Source organism: Blennius ocellaris (genome assembly GCF_963422515.1).
Source record: "Blennius ocellaris genome assembly, chromosome: 1".
NCBI classification, from domain to species: domain Eukaryota; kingdom Metazoa; phylum Chordata; class Actinopteri; order Blenniiformes; family Blenniidae; genus Blennius; species Blennius ocellaris.
The window spans coordinates 34424374-34447590 of NC_137650.1; the positions used below are offsets into that span (position 1 = coordinate 34424374).

Below are 23217 nucleotides of genomic sequence, written 5' to 3' on the forward strand. Positions count from 1 at the left end.
CTGCTGATCTCTATCTTATCCTTCATCTCCCGTATAGATTGGCCCGATAAATATCCGCCTAATGGACGCATTGGAGTAAATAGAAAACTTGTTAACGGCGATTGCTGCCAGGTTTTTTTTTGTTTGTTTTTTTTACACTCTGAAGACGTTTTCCAGTCCGCACCAGCGCTCAGCTTTACCCTCCTCTCATGCTCGTCTGGAGGGTTTCTTTGCGGAGATGTATTCTCATGCATGACGGCGTTTGCTGTGAATTCTCGCTACACGAAGCCTCCGTGTTCACGGATTGGAGTTTTTTTTTTTTTTTTTTCACTTTTTAGTGATGCAGGAAGAGTTTCTTCATCAATAAACAAACCCTGAGCTTTTGTTTGCCCCGTGAACCTGGTTCAAGTGTGTGTGTGTGTGTGTTTATAAATGAGCATAATTATTCAGCATCTGGTAACTTACACTGCAGTCAGAAAGTATTAGGGTGATGATGTGTTTCCCACCGTTGTCGGCTCCGTTCCAGGGTTCTAACCGGCGGGACGACTGAAAGTGAAACGCCGACTTCCTGCTTTCAGGTTGTTTTTTGAACCGTCGTCGATCCGACGGGGTGAACAGAACAACACTGGCGGGGGGTGTTTAAGGGGAAACTTTAGAACTATCTGTGCTGCTTCATCACTCGCCTGAACTGAAAGAAACGTTGATGCTGGAAAATTCCCTGAAACAAGCAATGTAATAAAAAAAAAAACAACCTATAAATTAATGTAAATTATAGAAAAACACTGATCTCCTTACTGATACTAATATGTAAATTATACTTTTGTCAAAAAGACTTAAACTGTGACAGTAAGCTAGTGTTTGAAGCCTCATCCACAGGAAATAAAACTTTTTTTCTCCCCGGCGTCAAATAAAAGTTTCTATCTACTTGTCACTATGAACTCGGCTCAACACGAGCCTGAAGACCATGTAGTACACATGCCAGGCCTGTAGGGGCGCTGTGACTAACCAAGTAAACCAGAAATGCAGACGTGGAGCACATAGAACTTTAGAAATAGATTCCTGCTCATAGACTTCTATAGAACTCAGAGTTCTATAGGTCTATGCTCCTGCTCCTGCTAGCATCGGTAGCTGGAATATGTTGTTAAAAAAAATATTTTTGTGTCTCGTGAAGACTTGGCAAAATTCTTTCACTATAACTCTGAGTTCTATAGGTCTATAGAACGTGTCATTAAAAGACATTTTGTGTCTCGTGAAGACTTGGCAAAATTCCTTTTGGTTCTATTGAGAAATCTTTTGTGTTTCCGTAAAAATTGGGCGTATCTGAGAGGAGTTAGCTTGACTGTAGTGCTGATGCTAGCCCAGTGTTGACAGGAGAAACACTGCAGGGGATTCTGGGAAAATAGTTTGGAAACTCAGATTTTTCCTCAAATTAATAATGTGGAGCAACCTTGTCAGTATAGACAGGACGAAGGGCTTCGTCTGATTCGAGGTTATGAAAATTAAAGGACTGATCCTCGCCTAATCTAAACCACACATCGATAACAATCTGCAGTTTGTAGCCTCAGAAGGCCTGCCACGTCTGTTTCACGTCCAGAATCACCGAAAAGTGCTGAGTTTCTTTAAGTCGCCGCAATCAAAACTTCTTATCGTAAAGTACCACGCCAAAGTTAACTCTCCCTCGCTTGTTTGCTTTGCGTCCGACTGAGTGAAGGAAACACAGAAAGTGCTGAGAGGTTCTCAAAGAAAATATCACATCTGTCATCGCGATCTAATGGGAGACGTCCGTGAACTCTGGGAATTCGCAGTTTAAACAGACGCCGACAAGCCACGTCGTTTAAAAGCCAAAATAAGCCGTCGTCCCGCTTCGCATCTCATCACAGTCCCTCCGTAAATAATCTGCAGCTTGAATCCGTTTTCCGTTACTTCAGCTTCAACCCCGCGGTTTTTTTCCCCGACGCGCTGGAACCCGCGAATAGCTGGAAACGTCGTCCAGACGCACATTCTTTCCGTACGGTTTTTAGTTTCGCCCACTTGCCGGACAGCGAGGAGAGCGGACCGCAGATTGTTCCTCCGAAAAAGAATAACAGCCGAACGGAGTCGGGAGCATTTCTGTGGCCGCGCCGTGGAATGTGAAGTGTTCAAACAACACGACGGGCTCTGCTGGTTCACAGGATCCAGACTCTCGGAGAGACCATGTGGTGACTCTCCACTTGTTTTACGGTCTGAGGAAGAAAAAAAGAAAAAAAATTCTAAATGGTTTTCTTTTGTGGATCAAAGACAATCCACTGCTCTTCTGCAGCAACTTATGTAAATAAGCTTTCACCGAAATGAAATGAGAACGTTTCCTAATTTTTGCAGGGTTTTTTTTGACAGGGTGTGACACTTTGATGAAACGCCGTCTGATTTAAACTTTCAGAGATGATAAATAATGGGTGTTGAATCACACCTTTGGATAAATTAACCATGAATAAATCTAAATATTGAAAAATGTCAGGGAGTATAATTATATTCAGTGTGTACAGACTCTTTTGCTTTCACTGCCAGTAGCGGTCATTTATCTGCAGGTTTAGTTTGTCACAAGAAATCAGCCGCAAAAGACTTTCAGTAATTATTTGGCCAAAACAGCCAGAACGGGTGAAAATGGTTTTAAACGGCTTCGCTTTCTTAAAATGGGTCAAAACATGTAAAATAGCAATTGGGCTAAAACGGCTATAAGTGCTTTTTATATATTCATACTGACTTGATGTTCTTTTTAAAAGTGTCTATATTTTTTCTACATTTATCACGTTGGCACATGAATGTGCTGCACGGACAACGTCATGGTTTTTTAAAATGTCTATGAAGTTGACGCCGACTCTCAACAGCTAATAGTGCTCAAATGGTAAAAGTAGCTGGATAAAACGACTAAAAGGTTAAAATTATGTTTGTAAGATTACATAAGAGATAAGATAAGCCTTTATTGATCTCACAAAGGAGAAATGTACTTGTTACATTCTGCTCTTAAGGACTCATGAGTAGGAAAGACAAGAAATGTGCAAACAGTTAGATAAGAATAGAGGAATCTTGTATACAATGACTATCAAGAACTCTAAGGGCCAAAAGTATTTACAGTAAAGAGTAATAATAAGTAAATAAAATAAAATAGGACTAAAAATAAGTCACAAACTATAATAAAGTATAATAAGTTCTAAGGGGAGCAGAATATACAGTAAGATGAAATACAAGGAAAATAAACTATGATGGGGGGGGTGGGGGCGAAGTGTAGAATATAGTACAAGAAACATAGTATAGTAAAAAAATATACCAGTGTTGGCAGTGCAGGTTCAGTCTGATACTAAAACATCTAAAATGTCTAAACCAGTTAAAATACAAAAAAATCAGATACATTTAATTGAAAATTACCTAAATTACAGTCAAATCCCTGCAAAATAACAAAAAACGACCATAAAAACATAGAAAACCGCTAAAAAGTCAAAATACCTATCGTTGGTAAAGCTGTGAAAACTATAAATATAAAAGTCCTGACCCTGAGCGGTTTGTCAGGCGAAGCGTTGATCCTGTGTTGTGTCACGTTAGTGTGTAGATCTGCATGTCCTAGCCCCCCCGTCCCCCCCCCCCCCCACGTCTGTATCGTGCTTTTATTTGTCGGCTTGGTGAGTGTAGTAGAAGTGTTTGATTTCTGTGCTTTCTTTGTCACAACAGTCTTTTTTTTGTTACGTTGTTGTTATTTTGTTTCTTCTTTTTTTTGTTTCCCCTCCTTTCTTTCGTTTCACTGTCATTCCACCCATCCCACCCCCTCCTCCCCCGTCCACCTGCTCCTGTCGGACACCTTTGTGCCCCCCTCCATCCCTCCATCCCCCCCCCCCCCCCCCCCAAAACCACCCCATCCCCCCCTCCCCTCTCCTCCTCCCCCGTCCCCACCCAAAGACGTAGCCCTGCCCTCTTTCCCCCCCCCCTCACTGACTCCTAACACTACTGACCATGTAACGCCAGGCTCCGGAGGGGCCTCCGGCCCAGCGGGGCCCACCCCCTCGGCCCCCAGGGACGTGGTGGCGTCGCTGGTTTCCACCCGCTTCATCAAGCTGACCTGGCGCCCGCCGGCCGAGCCGCACGGAGACGACCTCACCTACTCCGTGTTCTACAGCCAGGACGGCACCAGCAGGTAGCAACGCTTCTCCTTCACAGGGACGTCGGCTCGCGAAACGACTGAAGTGCCGTGCAGTTACCATGCCGGGCCACCGGGGGGAGCCGTCGGTCGTCTGTGTTAATGAGTTCTTCAACTACTGTGTATAGTCAGGTGTGCCGTGGGAAATGATCCGATTTCAGGCGACAGTGTTCCGCGAAAACCAGCAGCTGGCGTAATTGCGCGACATTTTACAGACGGTTTGGTCGCTAAATCAGTGTTTTTCAACCTTTTTTGAGCCAAGACACACTTTTTTTCTTCTGGAGGTAAATCTGGAGGCACACCACCACCCAAAAATGTTAAAATGTTAAACTCTGTAGCCTATATTAACAATATAAAGTCATTCTCATCAATGCTTTATCAACAGGAATCAAGTAAATACAGAAAAAAGTATTTCCCAATTTCTTTTTTTTAATAGTGACTCCCTCAGTGTGAAACCTGGACCTGATGGATGAAGAGCTGAGATCCTGGTTCACATTCTTCCTTTTCAAAAACTTCTCCATCACTGGAGAAGTTGACAACGGCTGTGAGAGCAGTGTGTTGCAGAGTAATCATGTATAAATACTCTTCACCACTAGATGGCAGCACAGAACTTTGCAGGTGAAATGTAAAGTGACAGACGTCAGTGTGGTTAATCTCCACCTCCTGCTAGCGTCTTGTATCAAAGTACTGTGTCAGTGACAGTGATGGAGAAGTTTTTGAAAAGGAAGAATGTGAACCAGGATCTCAGCTCTTCATCCATCAGACGACCAAGTTGGATTGTTATTACGGCGACTGTCAAAATAAAACTCCCAGGTCCAGGAGAGAATCTGGACACTGTGGAGACAAACGTTGTTATTGTCCGTCTACTGAGCGTAAACAGACGGAACTATTTGCCTCGGTAAATATTAGCAGCATTTCAGAAATGTTCCGTTTCCCCTCCGTCCACGGAGACGCAGCGTTTTAAAGCGTTGCGTTTTTACCCGTTTCCATGGAGACGGAGTCGAGAGTGTTTTCAAAGAGTTCCATTATCAGAGACTTTGAGCACCGTTGTCTTGTAAACAGACAAGGTTTTTGCGTTTTCACTTGAAAGCATTGTGTGAACGGAGTCTCAATATCAACATAGCTCCTTTTTTCTTTTTCTATTTTTTTAAAGCTACGTTTCTATATTTATTGTGAGTAAACATGGACTTTATCCTTGATCTGTGCTGAAGGCCAGTCCTGAACATTCCTCATTAAAAAAAACCTGAAGCACTTGTTGAACCAGCAAGTGCTTATTAATTAAAAACACACTTCATTCCTCAAAGGTTTACCTGTTCGCTTTTTTTCTTCTTCATGGATATAGAAAAGCAACCAGCAGTTCAAAATGACTGCAACGTGCAAAAATCCACCTTTTAAGCTGTTAGCATTTGTTGCAAATGGTTGTAAATTGATTATATTTTACTTTTCAACCTTTTTTTTTTTAACGTTTTTACGCTAAACGGTCGTGTGAATCCTCAAGAGTTCCCAAAACAATAACATGCACATTTATATTTAACCCCAACTGCTTTTATATGAGTTATATAACACATTTCAGCGTGATCGATCGATGTTTATTATTATATTATTATTGCTGTTGTTGTTAATGATCATGTCAAAACAAAAGGAAAACTTGTATTTACACTATTAATTTATCTATATTCATTCCATAGTTATACATACATACACACATACATAGATTTGTATTGACAAGGAGTTTATATATATATATATATATATATACATACACACACACACACAATACAAGTAAATCTAGATTCTTTGAATATACATAAAATAAATAAATGACCTAATGCACCAGCAGCTATCTGGACATGCAGACTTATAGAAATACAAAACAACACACATATCTCAGTTATCATGTCTGAAATCACACTGACGTCCAAACATATTAAGATTTAATTCACAATAATTTGATCAGCGACTCGTTACTCATGATCACGTCGTCGTACAAAGGTACCAAAGCATTTTTTGTAATACTGTGTTCCTTAAACAAACTGTGTGTGTGTGTGTGTGTGTGTGTGTGTGTGTGTGTGTGTGTGTGTGTGTGTGTGTGTGTGTGTGTGTGTGTGTGTGTGTGTGTGTGTGTGTGTGTGTGTGTGTGTGTGTGTGTGTGTGTGTGTGTGTGTGTGTGTGTGTGTGTGTGCGTGCGTGCGTGCGTGCGTGCGTGCGTGCGTGCGTGCGTGCGTGCGTGCGTGCGTGCGTGCGTGCGTGCGTGCGTGCGTGCGTGCGTGCGTGCGTGCGTGCGTGCGTGCGTGCGTGCGTGCGTGCGTGCGTGCGTGCGTGCGTGCGTGCGTGCGTGCGTGCGTGCGTGCGTGCGTGCGTGCGTGTGTGTGTGCGTGCGTGCGTGCGTGTGTGTGTGCAGGGAGCGCGTGGTGAACACCAGCCGTCCGGGGGAGATGCAGGTCACCATCCAGAACCTCATGCCAGACACCAAGTATCGCTTCAGGGTCGTGGCTCACAACAGCAACGGCCAAGGCGAGAGCTCAGCGGCGCTCAAAGTGGCCACCCAGGCTGAAGGTAACACACACACACACACACACACACACACACACACACACACACACACACATTCACGTGTGCCTGGTAAACAGGACGCACAAACACGACCACAGGCGGTTTGTTGGCATCGGCACGCCAAGGCAAACAGTCAAGAAGAGTCCACACACACACACACACACACACACACACACACACACACACACACACACACACACACACACACACACACACACACACAGTGTGGTGGTGTGTGTGCAGGCAGACCACCCTTGTGTGTTTCTCTCGAAGAGGAATGTCTGAAATCTGTTCCTCATCCAGCAGCTCATTAGGAAGTTTGAACCCGAGGACACCTACCAGTTTCTGGGTGGGGGGGTGGGGGTGGGGGGGTGGGGGTGGGGGGGTGGGGGTGGGGGGGTGGGGGTGGGGGGGGGGGGGGGGGGGGGGGGGGGGGGTGAAGCCTCTCGGTGGCGGCTGCTGTTTTGAATCTCTACATTTTAACTTATATTTGGTTGGAGGGGGACCCCGACCCCCCCCCCCACCCCCACCCACCAGAACCAGACGGAGGAGATCCCCCCCCCCCCCCCCTCCCGGCTGAGCTGCAGCTCTGTCACTGTCGCTTTGTAGGTCAGCTGCTGGTTCTCCACCCCTGTCCTTGCTTGTAGGGCGAACACACACACACACACACACACACACACACACACACACACACACACACACACACACTCTCTCTTCATGCCCCCACCCCCTCCCCCGGGATGGCGGCGAGGACAGGCTGTACCTGTGCAGTACATCTCTGTCGTGTGTGTGTGTGTGTGTGTGTGTGTGTGTGTGTGTGTGTGTGTGTGTGTGTGTGTGTGTGTGTGTGTGTGTGTGTGTGTGTGTGTGTGTGTGTGTGTGTGTGTGTGTGTGTGTGTGTGTGTGTGTGTGTGTGTGTGTGTGTTTCTACAACACAACGAATCAGAGCTTAAACTCTTGACCTGCATCCGAGTGTGTTTGCAATCACTTCTCCTTAGAGACAAGTTTAACACACACCTGCACACACACACACACACACACACACACACACACACACACACACACACACACACACACACACACACACACACAGACAAATGGGAGCTTCTCCCCTGTGTCAGAAGCACCTGCAGCTCCAGCCCACCACATTTCTCCAGAGCAAGACATGAATCAGTGCGACAGCCGGGACTTTAACCTCGCAGTCACTGTTTCATCTTTAAATCCACTTCCTGTCGGCGCCACGGCGTCGAGTAACGGCGCCGTCCATATATTCAGACGCAGAGCGCGCGCCGCATGTCGCACGAAATACGAGGCAGCCGAGTACTTTTTTTTTTTTTCATCTCGGCGCCCCGCATGCCAAATTAAATGAGGAGTTTGAGGCGGATGTCAGCTTTGATTTAACCTGGGTTACATTTACATCAGATTAACAGTGCGGGAGTCGGAGCATCCGTCATCCTCCGTCTCCTTGTCAGACGACACGCCGGATATTTACACTTTTCTTTATGTTCTTGTCGCGTCGTTAAAAAAAAATAGGAGGAAACATGATTGACTGAACCAAAACATAGTGATTATCAGGCAGATTGCTCAGTGGAAATACCAAAAAATACATCAAATACATCCCCAAAAATTCCTTAGCTGTAATTTATTACACTGAAATCTGATTACTTTTTTCCTAAGGTGAAATATACTGAATATTTTTCCATGTTTACACTTTATATTCCGTATTGTAGATTAAAAAAAAAAAATGCTGACATTTGATGATTGGTTGTTGTTTTGTTTTCTAATAATGAAAAACCAGGGATTTTATTCTTATTTCATTACATTATTTTATTATGTGATAGCAGATGTCCTTCATCTAAAAGCTGCGCTTTATAACAAGAAAACACATCTGACTGCTCTGTAAGCTATTTATTTTAAGGTTTTCTGTGAATTTATCAACGTCAAATAAGTTATTTATACAATTTAAATATATATTTTTGCGACTGAGTGAATTCATGGTGTAGGTCTGTGGCTCTTTAGCCCTTCTGTGTGTCCTCCCTGAAGCTTTCTCAAAATGATGCGTAAATAAACATTTTATTGTATTTTTTTTTACACATCAGTGTCATTTTCAAAAGGACTCATATCTTGGCTAACAAAGGGCATGAATAAAGGCACAATAACTGAATTGGGGGGGGAAAACTACAAGAAATTAGAAAAACTCTTTAAATAGCTTGAAAAATAAGCAGAAATTATGAAAGAAAAAGGTTTAAAATTGAACCAAAAAATGCAAATCTGCTTACAAAACTGTGAAAATGTCAACATTTTCTACAAATTGCTGAAGCTGCTGAAAATGATAAAGAAACATCAAATATTATAATTTAATTGTTTGTCCAGTAATTTCCGAATTCTGTAATATATTCGTGATATTGAGAAAAACTTTGCAAACTATGTGTTTTCATGAAGTACTTTACAAAATTATAGTGCGCTTCAATTGAAATATGCAAAAGGATTTCTGCAAACTTGAATCACACACATTACTACATCCATATTAGCATTAACTACAATAATACAGTTTTTGTCTGTATATTAAAACCATATGTGAAACTTTATAAGCTGTATAAGCCTCATTTTAAAGATTAAACATGTTTTGTGGCTCCAGGTATATTTGATTTGGTGTTAAAGTGATGGAAATACGCATTTGGTTACAGATTATTGGTCTTGGTGAAATCTGACCTGGAAGGAGTGACATATAAAAGAATTGAAAAGCAAAATAGTATAACATAAATGTGAACATTGCGCAATCTCACATTAAAAATATGGAGAAAGTTCCACAAAATAATCAAGTTTGATGGGTTTTCTAATGATTTTATTTGTTTGATTTTTTTTAATGTTCTTTCTCACGTTTTCCTCACCAGTCCAAGTTCCTGGCCCCGCCCCCAACCTGCAGGCCGTCTCCAACACGCCCACCTCCGTCTCTCTCAGCTGGGACAAGCCGCTCACCGGCAACGGGGAAATCCTCACCTACAAGTTGTACTTCACAGACAAGAGCGTCGGCACCGAGCAGGTGGGAGCAAAACTCACATCCAGCGCATCAAAAAGGTTGAAAAGACGGAAAAAACAGGCGTCGGCAGCTTCAAAATAAAAGTTTTGGGGGGGAAATATTCTGCTAATTATGGTTCAAATTGATCTTTAATCTCACAGCAGCTCACGATATGAAGCTATTAAAACGGAATGATTAAGAAACTCATGGGGGTTTAAAAAAAAAACAACATTAAGATTCATGGAAATGAAAAGAAATTATCCAGATGGATGCAGATAAATTGAGTAAAAAAAAAATCCGAGCGCTTTCAAACAAACACGTTTTCCCGGAGAGATGAAGTGAGGAGCGTATTGTTCGTCACCTCGCAGGGTGTCGCATTCCTGGTTTATTGATGGTTTAATGAAGATGAAATAAATCAAGATGTCGCGGGGGAAACGTGTCGCCTCGTCTTCCTCGCCTCCCGCCGCGTGAGAGCAGCGGTGCTGGCGTGTCGCCGCCGCCGCCGCCATGACGGGCTCCATTAGACAGACTGAACATGACTGAATACTCCACTAATGCAGATCGTGACGAGGTAAAGGGGGGGGTGGTGGTGGGGTGGGGGGGGGGGATTCCTGCTCGTCTGCTCAGCCTCTTTATTCGCCCGACTTCTTGATTAATCAGTTCACACAGGAAGTGGGCGTCGTCGAAACGACGGCGCTGCGCAAATAATGGCTCTCTAATTAGTGCACGTACGGATTAGATTTAATTAGCGCATATATTGTCCGATCGCGAAAGTATTGGTCTTTTTTTAGGCAGGGATCTTTGCGCAAATAACTCAAATGGCCCAGAAGTGTTTCAAACTAATTATGGTCGCGATTGTTTTGTGCAATATTTAAATCACGATTATTTACACGATTATGTCTTTGTAATTTGGAACAGCATTTATTGAATATGTTTTTTTTTTTTAAAAGACTCCTGTTAAATATAGAAAAATATCTTTTAATGTCGTCATAAAAAATAAAAACAAGAAATACACAACTTTAGATACTAATATAAACTTATACATTGGTACTTTAGCTTCTCTAAAACCTTCTCAAGCTGAGAAAAACCCCTTTTCTACTTCACTGCAGTGCATTAGCTACTGCATGGCGGGTTTATCGCTGTACTTTTTAAAAACCCGTTTCACCCGTCGGATATACGAAGTTACTTTACGTCACGTACCGAAAAAAAGTTAACCGTGCGGCGCTTTAATGCTAGTAGCCGCCGTTAGCATGACTTAGCTTTAAAATGATGTAACCGAAGCCACTAAGTAGCTGGCGCCGGCGCATTCGGGTTAAATGTGTCGTCATTCCCTGACTGGAGGCTGCACCGGAAACGCACCACATCGTAACTTTTCGATGAATTTTGCGATCGTCTGGAGCCGAAATCGTAATGTCACGATTGAAATCCGATTAATTGAGCATTGAGAAACGATTCTTCCAGGGGTTCCTCCACCTCTGTCGCAGGAGTGGCGGCGTGGCAAGGCATCAAAAAGCCTTTAATATGATAATGGATGAAATGTCGGCCGTTGCCGAGTAACGATGCCTCAGAGAGGAAAGAAGGAAAAGGAGGGAGGAGAGGTCGGGGGAAGTCGGAGAGATGCTGAACTAAAAGGACATGAAATGTAGCGGGGACAACACGACGGGCGGGGGGGGGGGGGTTGGATGGGAGGGGGTTAGATTTCCTCAGAGTCTCCTGCTTCTCACTCAAAATGTCAGCGGCAAAGAGGCGAATGCAAATGTGTCGGGGGTAATTGGGCGTGTTGCCGGCGTGTGCAATTTGTACGGCAAGAAGTCCAAATCGCAGGGGGAAAAAAAAGCATCATTTCTGTCTCGGCGGAAAACGACGCTCTTACTAGCGAATTACAAACAGAAACGTTAGAGTGATGAAGTGACGGGAGGCGACGACGGCGCTTCACCTGAATAGAGAAAGAAAAAAACGTACAAATTAATAGTAATATTTCTCCACTGATTTGTGTTAAAGATGCATTTTCCGTATGACTCCACATATTTTCTTTGACATTTTATGAGGTAAAAGTGTGAGAGAGTGAGTATTAGAGGATGAAATCCTCTGAGCGGAGCCTCATGTCTGATTGGTCCAATACAACCTGGGTCACATGACCTTTCTGTTCCTCAGCATATCGACAATATGAACTTTACAGAAATATGTGTTACACAGCAGGACTAATTCTCTACCGCCTGTGTCACGGCTTTAATGAAACTTCCTGCTGATCGAGCTGCAGAAGTGCCGAGAAAATACAGCAAGTGAGGCAGGCAGTACTCTGCCTCACCTCTAGGGGGCGGAACTGAACTGAACTTTGGCCATAATCTCTATTGAGACTGTTTTTGTTGGGTTTTTTTAAATAAGATGGGAGTAAGTAGAAAAACATTCAAGCATGTGATCACTAAACTTTTGGCCTAAAATCATTTCTTTCTTATCATTTTGATAGACGACCTTTATTAAAATAAATCAAAAAAAAAAAAAAAAAAAATATTTTTTTTAAAAAAAATTTAATTGTATATAAGATACCTCTATTCTACTAACTGTTTGCACCTTCCTTTCCTTTCCTCATGAGTGTCCTCAAGAGCTGAAGGTTACAAGTAAATACTGTGATATCAATAAAGGCATATCTTATCTTATCTTATCTTATCTTATCTTATCTTATCTTAAAGCACCAGAATTTAAAGTTTGAAAAATAAACGAGAATTAAGCGAGTGTTGCACACACAACTTGTTTACAGTAAATATTGTAAATTGCTTGGACACCAGATGGGAGCTCTGTCCATTTCTGTAAAATAAACTCTCTTTGTAGGACAAACATGTTCCTGTGTTTATGTTTGTTGTTTGTGTTTGTGTTGTTGTCACTGTTAAACTCAAATCTTTTGCCCGTCCAGTGACTAGACTTGATGTTTCTCAATCAAAAGATGATGATATTTGACAATCGGCTGTTGTTTTTCTAGTCTGACGACGCAAAGTAGTGCTTGTTATTGTGACAAATGTGAAAAATGTTTATAAATTAAATAAAAATAAAAAAAACTTTCCTGGTTGTTTCCTGACAAAAACAAGCAGCCGCTCCCATAACCTTCAGTGTTTCTGCCGGTTGGTCTCCTGTCCCTCCCTCAGGACAGCGACGTGGACGGTCAGTCCTTCACCTTGACGGGCCTGAAGAAGAACACGGAGTACAGCCTCCGGGTGGTGGCCAACAACAAGCACGGCCCGGGCGTCTCCACCGAGGACGTCACCGTCCGCACGCTGTCCGACGGTCAGTCCGGGGGCGCCGCGCAGAGCCGGGCTGGGCTTTTATCGGAATATTGAAATCACGATGATTTACACGATTATGTGAATTTGAAACAGCATTTATTGAACATGTTTAAAATTTTTAAAAAAAAAAGACTCTTAAATATATAAAAATATCTTGTAATGTAGTAGTAAAAAAATAAGAGGTAGATATACGTCAACGTTAATACTTTGATTAATTGTTCCAAAATAAAATGTTAAATGATGAACGGGAGTCGGAGGTTCACCAAGGAACTCCAAACTTTATATATTGAAATATATATATATAATATTGAAATCACGATTATTTACATGATTATGTCTTTGAATTTGGAACATTATTTACTGAACATGTTTAATAAAAAAAAGACTCCTGTTAAATATATAAAAATATCTTGTAATGTAGTCGTGAAAAATAAACTGTTGCTCAATCTTTTGAAAACAAGAAATAAATAAAATACAATAAGAGATAAATATACTTCAACATAAATACATTGATGAATTGTTCCAAAATAAAATGTTAAATGATGAACGGGACTCGGAGGTTCAGCAAGGAACAAACTTTATCCTCCATTCCGTCACACTTCTCACAAACGCTTTTCTTTTCCCTCGTCTCTCCATCGGAGCTTCACACACGGTGGAACAGCAAAACCACTTCCTCTCTTCAAAATAAAGTTCCCCACCGCCCCACAGTCATTAGGTGAATTATGACCTTAACTGATCACCACAGTGGGGGAACTTTATTTTGTAGAGAGGCGGGGTTTCCGGAGAGAGAGAGAGAAAAGAAGAGTTACTGAGAAGTGGTGGGTTAATGGAGGATAAAGTTTGGAGTTCCTTGCTGAACCTCCGACTCCTCGATTGTAAATCCTAATCATTTTTAGAATTCGATTAATTGAGCAGCCATAATGACTCTATCAACAGAGTTCTGCGTGTGCTCTATATGCATACGTAGAAATAGAAATACATCAAAGAGTTTCAACATAAAAGCATATAAATGACAGCGGTTGTGTTTTGTCCACAGTCCCCAGCGCGCCGCCTCAGAACCTCACGCTGGAGGTCCAGAACTCAAAGGTAAATAACAACATGACATTAGTTCCTCCTGTTGCCTCATTGAAGAAGGCTTTGGTATCTGTTGCACGTGTCATCGTACCCCACCCCCCCCGCCTGGCCACTCCCTCCAGCAGACCTGCAGCGCCGCTGATTATCAGTGTCAGAGGCCCGAGGCCCCGGCTGGTTAAGAGGGAGTGTGAACCCTCATCGATCTCCTCGTCGACAGGAGACGCTCCTGTCAGAAGGTTTTATCCTCAGAATCGCTCCGTCTGCAGTGAATCTGCTGCAGCTCACAGCAGGGGGCCGCACAGGGAAGAGAAGGGGGGGGGGGGGCTTTAAACATGGAGGCTCGGGAAGAAGTCGTACGATTTAAGGTTTTCCTGCAGGTCAGTTCAGGAGAGAGACGGAGAGTTGTCATATAAATACACACAATGGAAGCCACTGCATTAACAATAGACTCTATATCAGGGGCGTCAAACTGATTTCAGTTGAGGGGCCACATCAACCTGATCTGACCTCTGGAGGGCCAACAAGTCAAACATCACATGTTAAACTGCAGATATGGACAAATGTCAAAGTCTTTCCTTCTTTTGATTGTTTTGCAAGAATTTGCCAGTATATTCTGAAATATACATATATTATTATATTTGCAAAAAACAAAACACACAAAAAAAAAATTTAGTTTACATGTCTAAAGTATCACTTCACATAAATTGGACTCGTTGTTTTATTGTGAAAGGTGTCGCGTCATGTGACCTCCACAGATGCATTAATGTCGGGGGTCAAATTCTGACCAAGGGCGGTTTTCAATGTCATTTTTGCCAATCTAGTGTTTTTAGATCAGCCTCTGTCAGTTTTCATATTTATACTTAAAAAAAAAATTTTTAATCCCATGGCGGCCGGATTAGATCCTCTGGCGGGCCGGTTCTGGCCCCCGGGCCGCATGTTGGACACCCCTGCTCTATATGTATAAGAAGACGTGTTCATTTATTTGTTAAAATTATTAGAAATGTTAAAAAAAAAAAAAAAAAGAATATACTTTAATGTAAAACAGGCACAAAAGTTTCAACACGTATTTTATTTTAGTTATGTTAACTTTTAAATTGTATTCCAAAAATTATTTTTAAAAAAAAACACTAAAATAAATAAAAGGTTATTTCAACCTGTATTTTTTTCAAAGAAATCTCGTCAAAATTTCAGTTGAACTTGATATCTGTTCTACTTAAAATAACACATTTAATACTTATGAAACAAGCTCCACCATAAAACCAGAAGAGCAGCAGATTCCAGCTCTTTACGTGAATTTTTTTATTATTTATTTACGTCTCTGGCGTCTTTGAGATGAGCTCCGTCCGTTCAGGATTAAAAGAGCTTAAACACAGACGTCTGATGTCTGTTTGAGGACGGCGACGCCACATTTCACCTGATTGGTTAAAAGACGAAGAGGATAAATAAGATTTACTGGTCAGAAGGTCTGTTTTTTTTCTTTTTTTTATCTCGACTGAATTTCTCTTCAGATGGGCGATAACTGGATGAGGATTGAGCTCCGCTCTCGTTTTAAGTTTCATTGTTAAATTGGATTTATGGCGCTGGAGCCTGGTGGACTAGCGGTGTGACACCGGTGATTGGATGAAGGCCGCCGGCTTCACGACACGCCGCTGACTCCCGAGGAGCTCCGGCCGACCGGCAGTCCGGCCTCCTTGATCTTCAGACGCCGGATCCGTCGGCCCCGTTCATTGTACATTTCCACCCGAGCCGCCGATTACAGTTTGACAAAAAGAGGCTTCTCGGCGTGAGACGTGAGAGACTGCGCCTGCAGAAGAGGGTTGGACCTCCGGGGGGGGGTGGTGGTGGTGGGGGTGGGGGAGGGTCGAGTACGAAAACCGCCGGCCGCCACTTTTCCACCCTTCCGCCGGTCAATGCCAAGAGGGAAAAAGAAGCGAGTGACAATCCTATCACACGCTGGCAGCCGGAGCGGGGGCCGGCCACCCGTGCTGAGGGATCCTCAACGGAGATCTGTGCTGAAGAAAAACAGGCTGGTGTTAATTTTAAAGGTAGAATACAGAGATGGAGGAGAGAATAGAGGGGCTGTAGCCCCCCTCAGGCTCTTATCCCCCCCCCCCCCCCCGACAGGACTGGGATTACCCCCCTCCCCTCCCCTCCTCTTGTTTGTTGTTACTGTGTGTTGGATTCGTAATGTAAACAGCCGTTAAGACAATAATTGTGCTAGGAGGATATAGATATGGGGCATTTATGCAATTAGCAGCTCGGCGCGCTCAGCCGAACGGGACCGCGGGATGAACGATTAGCATTCGCTTCCCGTCGTCAAGCAGAGGCTCGATCGCCTTTACCTGCCAGGACGGCGTTCGTGATCTGCTTTTTCTCCTTTGCGCGCAAGTCGGCTCAACTGGCTTTATTAAATCGGAGCCAAAATAAAAGGAATGGAACAAAACTGAAGTGGGAAACGTGTTCGGTTCCGGCCTCAAACGGGATCAAATGTCATATTTTGGAAAATATGCTGTACGTTCACGTTTTCCTGAGTCTGTGTCGAGGGTTGAGCACACATGAACCACGCCCACTTCCTGTTTTGTCTCCTTCTGTGTTTTTTGGTGTGTTTGGTGAGTCACAGCGCCCCTAGAGGCCTGGCATGTGTACTACAGGTACTGAAGCCTCGTGTTGAGTTCAAAGTGACGTGTGGACGGAGGGTTTTTCGGAAGAAGCCTGGGGAGAAAAAAAATATGTTTTCGTCGTGTGGATGTGGCCTTAGTTTGGTCTGACTCGTGCCGCCCCCCCCTCCCCCCCCCCCCCCCCCCCCCCCTTCTGTGCAGAGCATCATGCTCCGGTGGCAGCCGCCGCCTCTCAGCGGACAGAACGGCGAGATCACCGGCTACAAGATCCGGTACCGGAAAGGACCGCGGAGGAGCGAGACGGCCGAGACCACGGGGGGAACTCAGCTTTTCAAGCTCATCGACGGTAAGAATCGCCACGTCTCACTTCTGGTTTACGAGTCACGTGATCACAACGGCCCATAGAGGGAAACGGGGGACTGTTGTCGCGTTTTGGTTGTTGACTGTTTACACGACAACGGTGGATATTTACATCATAGTTTTTTTAGGATTAGCTTATCATGGCATCATACTTCCTGTCACACTGCCCCCTACAGGTCTGGCTGCTTATAGCAGCTCTGAACCAGGTGGACATGTGGGTCTGTGTAAATTACGATATTTTTTTTTTTTTTTAATATAGAGGTGGAAATATCCGTTTATGTAAAAACCCAGGCTCATGTATATGTGGCCTTAAATGGCTCATTGTGAAACTTTTTTGAAACTCAAATGATGCATTTTCACTAGAAATGTTTTTATATCCTGTTATAATGAGTAATTTCCATTAAATTTACACCTTATGTCAAGTTTTCTCTGAACCCAGAGAAAAGACAGGCGGCTGAAAAGTATTTTAACTGCATCTCGAATCAACACTCGTAGTTTCACTTTGCTGCTTGTGTCTGATTTTATCTTTGAACCTTCTTGGCTCCTGTACAGAAACGATTCCCTGTGTTCTGGCTGCTGTGGTTTATTTCTGCTCACTAAACATTAAATATGTGTTTCTAAACCGGCATTAAAAAAAAAGAAGAAAAAAAAAAAAACTCTACTCGGGGGGAGAAATGGAAAGAAATTCAGGTTATCTTTTTATACATCTGATAATTCAAGCAGTGGTAAATGTTAAAGTGTTGAACTTTTGCAGCTTTGCTTTCATCCAATTTGTACATTATTGATATTCTATGTGTCACTCGGCTCCGTATGTAAAGTGTGTTATTTTTATTATTGCTATCGTAAGCAACGACAGCAGAGGCAGCGACACGCTGGTGTTTGACTGCGTCTGTCCTCAATATGTCTGCCGGTGTTTTCCGACCTGTTTACGCCGTCCACATGGATCACAGGCTGACTTTATAGGGACATAAAGCAGCTGAGCCGCAGTGATTGACTGTTTGAGCTGCGACGCCTCCGCAGGGTCATATTCAACACGCCGCATTGAATTCCTCCCTTTAACTGCAGACCGTTAACACTTTCACGTCCTGCCGGTGGAATAGAAGCATCCCGGGTGGCGGAGGGTCAAGAAACGAACTGAACGATCACTTTGTTTACGTTTTTCGGAGCGACGTCGACTCGTAGGAGGTTAGCAACAATATGAGATGTTTTGACAGGAAGGACGGAAGGCAGGAAGGAAGGAGGGAAGGAAGGGAAGCAGGAAAGAAAGACAGGCAGGAAAGATGAAAGAAGGCAGGAGGTAAAAGAAAGACATTAAGGAAGGAGGGAAGAAGGAAAGATTGAAAGAAGGCAAAGAAAGGAAGGAAGGAGGGAAAAGAAAGACGTTACGGAAGGCGGGAAGAAGGCAAAGAAAGGAAGGAAGGAGGTAAAAGAAAGACATTAAGGAAGGAGGGAAAGATGAAAGAAGGCAAAGAAAGAAAGGAAGGAGGTAAAAGAAAGACATTAAGAAAGGAGGGAAGAAGGAAATATGAAAGAAGGCAAAGAAAGAAAGGAAGGAGGTAAAAGAAAGACATTAAGGAAGGAGGGAAGAAGGAAATATGAAAGAAGGCAAAGAAAGAAAGGAAGGAGGTAAAAGAAAGACATTAAGAAAGGAGGGAAGAAGGAAAGATGAAAGTAGGCAAAGAAAGGAAGGACGGAGGTAAAAGAAAGACATTAAGGAAGGAGGGCGAAGGAAGGAAGGCAAAGAAATCATCCTTCCATCCTGTCTTTCTTTTGCTTCCTTCCTTCCTTCCTTCCTTCCTTGTACCAAAACAAACAGCAGCACAAGAAAACTTCACCATTTCTCTTGTTTCTGTGTAAAACGGACGTCGTTTTCAAAACGTTGCCGGGGAAACGCGAACCACCTGAATTAAAAACGATGCATTTTAACTTGGAAAGGTCGTCACGGAAACACGTCCCGTGACTCACAGCCTTTCAGTAAATCGGGCGGGTTAGAGGTAACCATGGAAACGTAGCTTTGATCAGGACTCTTTTAAAAACAAACCTGGACTCTTCAAACTGAATTTGTAACCGCGTCCTGCGATAGAAAACTAAAATACTTTTTTTTTTTAACCCTACAAAACCAGACGCGGATTTCTGTACGGAAGTGGAGCGTGCTGATGAATTGATTTAATCAGAAACTGTTGCGTTTTCATTCCCCGGCGTCAACGCTCTCCACGTTGAACCGTGACGCCTCAGATGGACGTCACATAAAAGCCTTTAAGCGATCAGACTTCCATTTCATCTCCGCAGGAGGTCCCTCGGGCGCCGCCATGTTCCAAACCCTCGTCTGGAGAGTGGAAGCCTGTCTGACTTGTTTGTCTGTTTATTTACGCGGCACGTGAATTTCATCTGAAACACGCTTTTTTTGGGGGGGGTGGGTGGGGATGAAGCTCCACGCCTTACTGTACCCTGACATCACCCGCCACCCCGCCGCCGCCGCCGTCAAAATATGCCGCAGTATCACCGCGGAGACGCGGCAGAGCGGTGATTAATATTAGATGTTGTCTCAGCAACTTTCAAGTGGCCCCGGCCCCCACGCTGTGAGCGGCATCAAAGAGAATACACACTTAAAAGTTGATTTTCCAGAAGATTCTTGGGGGGTGGGAACAGGAGGGGTGTTTGTTGGTTCAAAAGCGTTTAGAAGGAGATGTTGTAGCCTCCGAGGCACGGATGGTTAGGCAGTCTTCAGAAGCCCCCCCACCCACCCACACCCCCCCCGAGGGCGGCCCGGAATAGTGGGTACAGAGAGAAAAGACGACGGGATTAGCATGTAGCGTGCAAATGGGACAATAAGACGACGACGAAATTTTTTCACAGCCAATTAATAGAGAAACACGTCATTTGTCAGCGGGCGACTCGGCTCTCTTCTGAACCACCAAAGCCGGCGCCCAGCGGTGATGCAGCGCTTTCTGGAGGAGATGCGGCTTTAAAATATGAATAAGCCTCGTCTCCAAACATTCCTCTCTGCCCTCCTTCGGCTCCCCCGGCGTCTCGCTTCTCCGTGCAAACAGACTCCTTCCATCTCCGACGCTCCTTCGCTGGGCGCAGTGGAGGAAGTGAGGGCAGGGCGGCGTTCACTCATTCACTCATTCACTCATTCTCTCCGACGGGACGTTTGGAGGAATAACCTGACCTCAATTGCATGTTTGTTTTAAAAAGAAATAGGTCAAGAGGAACATGCAAACTCCAGCCTGTAACAGAATATGTTTGTTTGGCCATTTTCAATGTAATTAAACCAGTGATGTAATAAAATAGTTTTTTTTTTAATGTAAATTTCTTATAAGGGAAGTTTTTAGGACATTTCACTTCATTGTCTCATTAAAATTGGCTTTATGCTGAGATTAGTGTCTTTTTTTTTTAATTGCCAATTGTTTGTTTTTGTGAAATTGTACAGCAAGTGTGAATTGAAAGGTTATTATGGGCTGTCTTACTGGTCTGGCGCTGTTTGATTGTTATTCCGACTCTTAACTTGTAAAACCACCAAGTCCAGCAGAATATGATCTGGGAGTCGTGACCTTCTGGAGGAAAACGTGATTCTTGTCGACTCTCGTCTGCTATTTAACACTTTTCACTTACTTTTTGCAGATTGCGCCGCCGTTGAGTCTTATTAGTTCAGATTAACGCTTCTTTTTTTTTTCTTTTTTTTTTTCTCCCTCAAACTTCTTAATCAATAAGAAACCTCAATCACTTTCACGTTATTGAGAGGAAAATAAAGTTAATTGCGCTCCAGCGGCTTTCAGTCGACTCATAGATTTTCCCCTTAAGCCCGTGGAGCCGTCAGACTATTTACCGTGTCTGAAATCTCAGCCGAGCGGCGGCGTGAATCAAAAACGAAGCGGTGGAGGAGGTTTTTTTATTTTTATTTTTTCATACTGTGGTTGTGCCGTTGGCAGGTCTGGAGCGCGGGACCGAGTACTCCTTCAGGGTGTCGGCCATCACGGTGAACGGGACGGGGCCGGCCACCGACTGGACCACGGCCGAGACCTTCGAGAGCGACCTGGACGGTACGGAAACACGCCGCTCGTACGTCACGCCTGCGTCGGGAAGAAGAGCGAGGTTCTCAACCTTTTCGTTATTTTTCCCCTCTTGCCGCCGCCGCCCGTCCAGAGTCGCGCGTCCCGGACCAGCCCAGCTCCCTGCACGTCCGGCCGCTGGTCAACAGCATCGTGGTCAGCTGGACGCCGCCGGAGAACCAGGACATCGTGGTGCGCGGCTACACCATCGGCTACGGCATCGGCAGCCCTCACGCCCAGACCATCAAGGTGGACTACAAGCAGCGCTACTACACCATCGAAAACCTGGGTGAGCGCCGTCGCCATGACAGCCTTCCGCGCAGAAAGTCCGTTTAATAGCAGCTTCTTTTTTTTTTTTTCGCCTAAACCAGGGGTCGCGACCTTTAATGCTCAAAGAGCCAGTTGGTCCCGTTTCCCACTGAACACAACACCCAGAGACACACACACACACACACACATTGTCATTCACAATATCACTGTGATATTATGGTGAGTAATGTCAAAGAAGTACGCCAGAGAAAAAGCTTTTAATTTACAACAGACGTGCACACCAGTCTTTTATTTTGACAGTCCCACAGGAAGACCATGCCAGGACGACACGACACACAAAACCTTCTTCACTGCTGGTTGACAACTTACAACTAATAAACTAAACTACATGAACTAAGCAACAAAAACACAATTATTAGCAACACTACAAACCTAACATAACCCCAATAATTACATTTAAAACACCACAAACAGAAACTCCCATAATGCATTGCAGCTATCAGCTCCTTTATCGCTACACATTATTAAAATGGAAGATAAATGTGGGAGATCTGGATTGTTAGAACCATGAGTGTGATAGTGTGTCTTTAATGTCCTGTAGTTGTTGTGGAATTCACTAGAATGTTCCGTCACTCTCAACAAGTCTGTAATGAACCTCCCGGAACTGTTGGGTTTTACTGTGAAAGGTACAGGAAGCTCCCAGCTTCAGACACCAGTTGAGCCGCAATTCTATGTTCTTCATGCTATTATTGTTACGTAATGACGTCACATCGCATTTTACCACTCTTTGTCGCGGCACTGCGCTCTGGGTGGCTTTGCCTCCTTACGTCCCTCCGGGATGAACCCCTGATCTCAACAATGGAAGATGATGATCGAGTATCGATTTGACCTGTGGACTTGTTTGTCTTTTTAACCAAAGTAAAAAGGTTGACATTTAATCCTATTATCATATTTAACAATATAAACGAGGCTTCGTTAAAAGCTGGATTTAATTACTCGCACGCAAACACCATGAAAAGGTTGATTTGTTCCCCCCAGTGGGTTTTTTTAGTAAATTAATGAGATCTTCTCTGCCACTCTGATCACACAGGCGGGTCTTAATGGAGACACAATAATTAAAGGTCATAATATTGGAATGAAAAACAAAGTGGGTCCACTCGGTTTTTTTGTTTTTTTTTTGTTTGTTTTTTTTCACGGACTCGCTGTCATCAAACCAAACATCAGCTCCGGGTTTTACCTCATTAAAACGGCTCGTATGTTTTTACGAGCACCATTTGTCCGTTTAGCATCCGACTAACCTTTTTGAGGAAATTACACAAATTGTTTTCTGTAATAATTGCATAGTCGCAGAGGAGCGAGTGGTTTTCTAATTAAAGTCAAGAATGGACGGCCGTTTTAGCGCCGGTGGATTTGCCTTGTGAATATTCTGTGAAGCTACAAACGTCGGATCCGTCGATTAAATCATTTCTGAAGAGAAAAACGTGTCGAGCTTTAACATCGACGTATGTTTTTACAACCAAATGAGAAATGAGAAAAGTAGTTTTACTGAAACTTTAAAAGAATACGGTTGTTTTTTTAAATAAATTCCTTAAGAGTAATAAACACGACGCAGTGCTGAGACATAACATTAAACTCGAAGCCATCGTGTCAGGGGGAGTGTGTAAAAATACCCATAATGCAACAGTTCTTTTTAAATATTTTACTGTATTTTGCACCAGAATTGACTTCATGTTGAAATTCTGGTCATGTTGGGTTTGTGTAAAAAAAAAAAATATATATATATATATATATATATATATACACACACACATGTTCATCACATGTTCTCTGCATCACAACAAAAAGTTTG

General features: G+C 43.6%; 1 protein-coding gene across 4 annotated transcripts in view; it reads left to right on the forward strand.

Annotated features, from left to right (window-relative positions):
* neo1a (neogenin 1a) overlaps window positions 1–23217 on the forward strand; it is a 219730-nt gene that overhangs the window by 173291 nt on the left and 23222 nt on the right. For all 4 annotated transcript variants that reach the window (XM_080496441.1, XM_080496444.1, XM_080496442.1 and 1 more), the window contains exons 8-15: window positions 3973–4141; window positions 6546–6700; window positions 9592–9740; window positions 12857–12995; window positions 14031–14080; window positions 16888–17032; window positions 20979–21089; window positions 21193–21387. In XM_080496441.1, coding sequence (XP_080352567.1) covers window positions 3973–4141; window positions 6546–6700; window positions 9592–9740; window positions 12857–12995; window positions 14031–14080; window positions 16888–17032; window positions 20979–21089; window positions 21193–21387 — 1113 coding nt within the window. The remainder of the gene's footprint in view (window positions 1–3972; window positions 4142–6545; window positions 6701–9591; window positions 9741–12856; window positions 12996–14030; window positions 14081–16887; window positions 17033–20978; window positions 21090–21192; window positions 21388–23217) is intronic.